The 8,332-nt window shown below is 29.8% G+C and overlaps 1 protein-coding gene across 1 annotated transcript; it reads left to right on the plus strand.

The window, feature by feature from the left end:
* The first annotated feature begins 255 nt into the window (after nt 1-255).
* On the plus strand, nt 256-3,728 carry LOC107463425 (patellin-3). The gene is made up of 4 exons (XM_016082219.3): nt 256-1,576; nt 1,952-2,076; nt 2,184-2,319; nt 3,261-3,728. The coding sequence occupies exons 1-4, from the start codon at nt 371-373 to the stop codon at nt 3,507-3,509; spliced, it is 1,716 nt and encodes a 571-aa protein (XP_015937705.1). The 5' UTR covers nt 256-370; the 3' UTR covers nt 3,510-3,728.
* Nucleotides 3,729-8,332: the final 4,604 nt, after the last annotated feature.

The raw sequence follows: 8,332 nt of genomic DNA on the forward strand, positions 1-8,332 counted from the left end.
ACATCGCTTTACCAACACAAGTTGGAGAATGAAAAGAAGTGTGAATGATAGTATGATACCGTTGGGCTGTGTAAACTTGCCGGCAGTAAGGCCCACAGTTTTGGGCCCATTAATTTTGGTAAACAATAACACCGTTACATCCAGGCCATTGGGGCCACTGGCCCATATTCCAAGTTGGCACAGTCTGTCCCCCTGTCTTTCTTGTTTCTTTATAACTTGCTTCTCTCCACTAACACCCTCTCCCTTCACGGTTCACACCACTATCTCCATTCTCTCCCTTTCTCTCTCTACTAACAAATTTTGAATTTGAGTTTGTTGTAAGTTGTAACTGTCATTTTCATTCACGCTTAGCTTAAAATTGAATTCAACAATGGCAGAGGAAGCTCCAAAGACATCACCATCACCACCACAAGAGGAAGCAGTGTTGCATGTGGAACAAGTTAGGGTCACTGACGTTGACGAGAAAGAACACTCCACCACCGCCATTGTTGAGAATGAGAAGGAGACAGAGAAAGAGCATGTTGTTGAAGATGAAAAGAAAGAAGAAGAAGCTTCTGTAGCTGCAAATGAAAATAATGCCGGCGAGGATTCAAAAGCATGTGATGATGAGAAGGTTCCAGAATCAGGTTCGTTCAAGGAAGAGAGCACGAAGGTTTCTGAACTTGCTGAGACTGAGAAGAAGGCACTTCAAGAGCTCAAAACCCTAATCCAAACTGCACTCAACAATCGTGAATTCTCTGCACCAAAAGAAGAAAAGCCTGCAGTTGAATCTGATGTAGCAGAAGAAAAGAAGAAGGAAGAAGAAGAAAAAGAAGCAGAGAAAAACCACCTAATTGAGGAGAAAAAGGATTCATCAGAAGAAAAAGAAGCTGCAGCAGAAGTGAAAGAAGCAACAACAACAGCAGAAGCTTTATCTTCTTCTGTGGATGACGACGAAGCAAAAACCGTTGAGGCCATTGAAGAAACCGTGGTGGCAGTTTCTTCCACAACTGAAGCTGAAGAACTAGCTCCAAAGAAGGAAGAAGAGTGTTCGCCATTGTTGGCGCCAGAAGAAGTCTCAATCTGGGGAGTGCCGCTCCTCGCCGACGAAAGAACAGACGTGATCCTCTTGAAGTTCCTTCGCGCACGTGATTTCAGGGTAAAAGAAGCGTTCACCATGATCAAGAACACGATCAAGTGGCGAAAGGAGTTCAAGATCGACGAATTACTGGAACAAGAAGAAGAAGATAATATTTTCATTAATACAATGGATTTTGAAAAGGCGGTATACATGCACGGATACGACAAAGAAGGGCACCCCGTGTGTTACAACATCTATGGCGAGTTCCAGAACAAGGAGCTGTATAAGAAGGCATTCTCGGATGAGGAGAAGAGGGAGAGGTTCTTGAAATGGAGGATTAGGTTACTTGAGAGGAGTATTAGGAAGCTTGATTTCTGGCCTGGTGGGATATCCACCATTGTTCAGGTTAATGATCTCAAGAATTCACCTGGTCCTGCTAAGTGGGAACTTAGACAAGCAACCAAACAGGCCGTTCAATTGCTTCAAGATAATTACCCTGAATTTGTTGCCAAACAGGTATACACCATTGCTCTTCTTATATCTTTTCTTTTAATTCTTTATCTTAGAAATCTACAAAATTTGCTGTGTGTTATCGGAACAAATGCACCATTTATTTTGGGGGTTTCGAATCGCCTTGCGGATGCAGCAACTTCGCCAGCTGCAAACTCTTAAATGGAGCTCTAATCCTCGACGAATTTGTCGTTTGGGAATCCAAAAAATCTATAATTATGACTTAGAAGACAAAACAATTAAGAATTTCTTGTCTTGTCTATTTTCTACTTATGCTAAAATTATATATGTTTATCTTAAAAAATGTGATTAATAAATATCAAATTCTATGATCTATAATCAAAGATTATAAAAGTTTTGATGTGTGTTTGTGGTTTGTAGGTGTTTATCAATGTGCCATGGTGGTACTTGGCAGTGAACAGGATGATAAGTCCATTTCTGACACAGAGAACGAAGAGCAAGTTTGTGTTTGCTGGTCCTTCCAAAACAGCCGAGACCCTCTTAAGGTGGGAAGCCATGCATAATAAACACTATTCAATCTTTTCCTTCTTCCTTAGTTACTATGGTTTTGCTATGTTTGTATATCTGATTTAATGCTTTGTATTATTTTCAGGTACATTGCAGCTGAGCAACTTTCTGTGAAGTATGGAGGACTAAGTAAAGATGGGGAATTCGGAAATAACGATGCTGTTACCGAGATAACTGTGAGACCAGCTGCTAAACATTCTGTGGAGTTTCCAGTTACTGAGGTGGGTCTCATGCATTGTTATTGTCTTTTCTTTCTGTCTTCTGTTTTTCGTTCAGAAGATGAGAATCCAAAGCATTGTACCATTGGAATGCGTTACCTCTCTTGGCCTAGGATTCCTCTTTTCTCAACACTTTTATATTCAAACATCTTATGTGAAAATAAATGTATGTGCATTCAACCCCTCTTTAGACTCAAAATTCATATTTGTGGCATTTAAAATTGGCTTTTCATTTTTGTATATATACTTGGATAAAATGAGGACACCAATTTTAAGATACAAATGAATACTTTTAGTGAATGAAATATATTAATACCAATTTAAATGTGCAATTATTGTTACTCTTTTAAATTTATTTTGAGGGTTTGAATTTGCATATTCTTAGTTCTCATATTTTATGCAACAAAGGGTGCTGACAGAGTAGGCCCATGCTCTAGGAACAAAAAAGTGTAAAGCAATACCCCATAGAATACTAAACTATGAATAATTGAATAGTCATTTAATATAATAAGTATAGGATTTGGATTCATGAAAAATACAATAATCTTTTATTATCTTTTTGTCTCTGTATTAGAAGGCAATAATTGGATTTTTTTAGATCTTGATCTCTAATACTAGCCATGTTTTGTTGTCTTGGTCCATGTCTGTAGCTACCCAATAAAATACAATAAGGATCTATCATCTATGTGTTGTGATACTATTAATTTGTTAGGTTGATAAATGATGAAATTACCTCCAATATAAACTTTGTCACGTATTATATATTATGTTACTAACTAAGAAAATATTATTGTTGAATCAAGATCATGCAGCATTTAAATTTTAAACCAATTATTTAGTTTTATTATTAAACACATTGTTATTATTAGATGATCATAGTACTCTGAGTCTCTGTATAGAAATACATTAATTAATTATGACTTGGAATTTTGTAAAAAATGCAGAATTGTGTATTGTCTTGGGAGATGAGAGTAATAGGGTGGGATATAAGTTATGGTGCTGAATTTGTGCCAAACTCAGAAGGAAGCTACACAGTAATAATTCAAAAAGCTAGAAAGGTTGCACCATCAGAAGAACCTGTTCTTTGCAACAGTTTCAAGATTGGTGAACCTGGCAAAGTGGTTCTCACCATTGAAAATCAAAGCTCCAAGAAGAAGAAGCTCTTGTACCGCTTGAAGACCAAACCCGAGTGAGAACAAACTTTTCAGCTCTTTATATGAATAGGAAAAGTGCTACTTTCATTTTGATCATTATTATTTTTACTATTATTAATTATGTGTTCTTCTTTTCCCTTTTTTCATTATTACTATTATTGGAGGGCATCTTTTTGTTTTTTGAATTCTTGTTATTCACATTGATGGAGAGACATATATTAATTACATGTGTAAATTTCATTTTAATTATTTTGTAAATTTTGGTGGGGACGTGGGGTCTATTTATTTTTATATTTATATACTGTTCTATATCTTAGCTGTTTATGGTGGCTGTGTCATAAAAGTGTTGGACATTACATGATCTGTGTTTTCTTGCAATGAAAAAGGAAAAAGGGTTGATAAGAATATGTAATGGCTTTAACATATCTGCCTTGGAATTTTCCTGCACTTATTCATTGAACAACTTGAAAGACAGCTAGTTACATAATTATATTACAGGGCCAATTTCTACTTGAAATAAAATAAAAATAAATAAATAAACTATTAAAATGGTACGTCATTAACAAAAACAAATTCTTAAAAGATGATAAGGATAAAATATATGGCCTAGTTACATATTACCATAGAATTAAAATATTTTTATTACTCATTAAAATATATGCTAGGATGTATAAATATCTTGACCAAAATATAATTTTCTTTTTATTTATCTTTTAATACATTCATTTTGACAGAGAGAGGGGACAATGTCAATGGCGATGTTATTTGAAGGACTTTACAAAAGGAATTTCTTACATTTTAGGAATAACTACTGATGGATTCTTAAGGTTTAAGGTCAAAATTAAAATTATTTTTAATTTTATTTTGAATTTAAAATTATTTTAAACATTTTATTTAGTATTAAAATAGTAAGACAATTATACTCTTAGATCATCATTTTCATCACAACCTCTTCTTTTCACTCACATCTTCAAAAGAGAGAAGCAGAGATTCATAGAATGAGAAAAGCAGAGACTCAAAGAGAAAAAAGTCTAGCTCTTGCTGTGCCTTACCGTCGTCGCCGCCGACACCTTTGTCCTCGTAGTTCTGCAACTCGCCTTCACTCTCACAATGCCGTGACTCGCTCTCGTCGCCTCTCTGTTATTTCTCTCCTCTTCTTTGTGTTCGTCTTCCTCTTCTTCTCACTCTTGTTCCTACCGTTTCCTTTGTTGCTATTCTTTTTTATCGCTATTGATATATTTTGATTGTTCTTGTTAATTATATTTATAGATTTTTGGGTCTTGTAATTAGAGATGAATTTGAAAATTTCTGATTGTTTTAATTGGATATGAGTTTTGTTAATAGAAGAAGAATTTTAGTTCTGAATTTTGTTAATGATTGAGTTTTGTTGATGAAAAAAGAAAAATAATGAATCTGAGTTTTATTAATAGAAGAAAAGAGTGAAACTTTAGGAATAAGGGACATTTTTTTCATTTAAAAAATATTTTATTCAAAAGGATAATTTTAATAACAAATAAAATATTGGGGACGATTTTCAATCCAAAATAGGTTTATGGACGATTTTGATTTTGACCTTAAACTTTAGGAATTAAAACAATATTTATCCCATAATTTTATGATCAAATAGTTTTTCTGTGATGAGAATAAAAAGATGTGCATAAATTTATTTAAAAAAAATAATAAAAATAAAATAATATATTTTTTAAAATAAATATCTATCTATTTATAAGAATGAATCTTTATCTTTTTATTTTTTTTCTCACTATAACATGCACTTAATTTAAATATGCTAAATATATATGTCTGCCATTTCATGAGAAGACCATGAATTCACAAATTATTAGTACTATTATTAAGACATTAAAGGGACTAAATATAACTTATTCAATGTTTCACTTTTAGCTTCCTTTTTTGCACCGAAACCAGTAAACCCCACTCATTACTCTCGGGTGTTTTTCAACCCAACTTTTGAGCCTTTTAAGGCATGAACATCATTTTAGACCAACAATAAGGCTTTGCCTTAATAAATAATAATTGAAATTACAAATTACAGTAAACATATAAAATTAACTCTTAAAAAATTTTACTTAGATATTTTGTTTATTTCAAAGAATTTTTATTGTTTAAAAATTTCAAAAATTATTTTCATCAGATAGATTTTTCTATTATTTGAAATAGATTAATTTATCGTATAATGATATTTTTTAGAATATAATTATTTTAAAATAAAATCAGTAAAAACTTATTTATCCAATATAATATATTAAAAATTTAATTTGAAATCAAAACTTGGAAATTTTGTTTAAAATTAAAGTATTCGATTTAAAATTCCTTTGAACTAACTCCAATGTTTACTCTTGAAATTAACTCAAGGTAGTCCACATGTCCCAATATATGTTTATTTAATTTGGAAGCAATTACCAACAGGTTAGGAAAACAAGACCAATGTTTGTAAAGGGCATGGGTTAATTGTAAGGTAAGCATTAACTTAGGGAGTTCAAATTAATCATTACTTCTATTTATTAGTATTTATTCTTAGAGATGAGGGATCAAATCATTGTTGGAATCTTTGAAAAATTTAGCATTTTAGTAATGATCTAATATTTATTCGGACTATATTATTATACGGATTTAGTTAATATGTATTCTAAAAACACATTATAAATTTATTAATAAAAAGTTTTAAATGTTTTTATATTTTTTATAAAAAAATTTTAATTTATAAACTTAACATATATATTTAAGACACAAAATAGATAAAATTTTTATTATATAAGTTTTTTATTTGTACCAATTAGGTATTTATACTACAGATATTCTACATTCTGACCATCCTGTGAAAATAGAGATAGAAACAAAAGAGAAAAGACAAGACATAATGAGATTTGATAGAAATTGAGTTTTATTCAACGTATTTGGCAATGGAATATCTGAAATATGAAAAACAAATGTGACATGCCCCCCCACCATTCATATTTGGTGTAATTGACAATTGTTGAATTCGTATGTAGTGCCAGCTTGATTGTAGGGTCAATAGTCAACAGCACTTTTTAATTTGGTTCCACTTTAACTTTGAACTAGAATACTTATTTCATTTTAAACTATAAATTATAAAATCAAATTAATATTTTAAAATTATATTAATTTTTTAATAATATTTTTAAATAATTTTTATAATTGAATAATTATTAATTATAATATTTTTTTCATTTGAGAATAATATTTTCTAATTATTCAATTTGAAATTTTATGAAAAATTATTTAATTAGTGTTTTTCTAAAGGCGGTTATTTCAGGAGAAAAAGAAAAAGAAGTATCCAGATACAAGTAAAAAATAAGCACATTATATGCTCTTAAACTTTGAGTCATAATATAAAATCTAGTTTCTAAGGTAGAAACTAGAAACAAATATTTAACTAATATTTTTGCTCACCATATGTTTAATAACTCTAAGTCTAAGCCCTAAAACGACACTAGGGCTACAACAACAAAACTCGCTAATTATATTAATTTTTAGTTCAAACTAATAATAAAAGACAAATTTAATACAAATTTTTCATTCATTCTTTTATTATGAACATAATATATTAATATATTAAAATTTAAAATAATTTTTTTATTTATTCATTCACATTATCATTGTAAACATTTGAGATTTTATAAAAAAAAGAATGTAGCTCTTATTTTTATATGATTTTCAGATTAAAAAATTATAAAAAAAATTAAAAACAAAAAAATGAAAAATAAAACAAAATAAAATTCTTTTGAATAGAAAAAAAAAACAAAAATAAGAAGCAATAAAGAGAGATGCAAAATAATACCTGCTTATGTGACCGATAAAGAAAAGAATAGTCTTTCAAAAATTGTAATAGAAACAAGCAGTAATTAGCTATTAGAAATATTATTATTAGATTAACTGCACAAAAAAATCAATAAAAAAGAGACAAGAAGATAAAAAAAAAAAAGAAGATAAAAAAAACCAAGAAAAGAATCAGAAAAAAAAAACACATAAAAAATAGTATCTCATTTTTTATTATTATGTATAATTTAAAATTTCGAAAACGATGTTGAAGTGATAATGTTTGGCACCTAAATTCTTAAAAGTTTGCGTGGTTGTATATATGATTTTGTCCAAAATCTTTGTGCCTAGTACTTTGCTATACTTTGTACCTATGGATTATTTTAGTCATAATTAGTATAATAGTTTTGCTTTCAGACATTAAACAATCAACAAAATCAATATGATGAATAGAGATCAACATAGAGTAAAATGATAATTTCATGTATCCTATTTGCTTTCTGATTTACCAGACAAAAAAAAAAGTAGGAGTTATTGTAAAGTGGTATTGGTGGAAGTAAAGTTCAATCCCTCTTTGTGATGATCTAAAAATAAAATCCAAAAGATATTACCTTAGTTTTTTTTTTTTTTTATCTAATTTTGGTGCTTTCATTTGGGAAACGTAACACTGAATTTCTTTCTAATCATTTGCTTTAGGAGTTATTTTACGCAAAGATGACCTTAGCTACCTAATTTTGGTGCTTTTAATTGTGTTCCTTTTTAGTATTTGTTGAAATGATTAGGGTTACTATTTTCCACTTTGCATTGATCTAAAATCTAAATCATATCTTTGACATTTATTTTTTATGCAATGTGCGAATTTTCTCTCCATAAGAAATCCTATTTAGTCGTTTATAAAGAAGAAAATGAAAATATAACAAGAAATTACCCAACACAAAACATTATACAGAAGAAGAAGAAGATTTAATTTAATTTAAGTTCTATTGTATCATTTAATTATTTCAATAGCATTAACATACATACAATGTGATAATAACAAAATCATTGAATGAGTAAATGAATGA

Source organism: Arachis duranensis, chromosome 8, assembly GCF_000817695.3.
Source record: "Arachis duranensis cultivar V14167 chromosome 8, aradu.V14167.gnm2.J7QH, whole genome shotgun sequence".
NCBI classification, from domain to species: Eukaryota; Viridiplantae; Streptophyta; class Magnoliopsida; order Fabales; family Fabaceae; genus Arachis; species Arachis duranensis.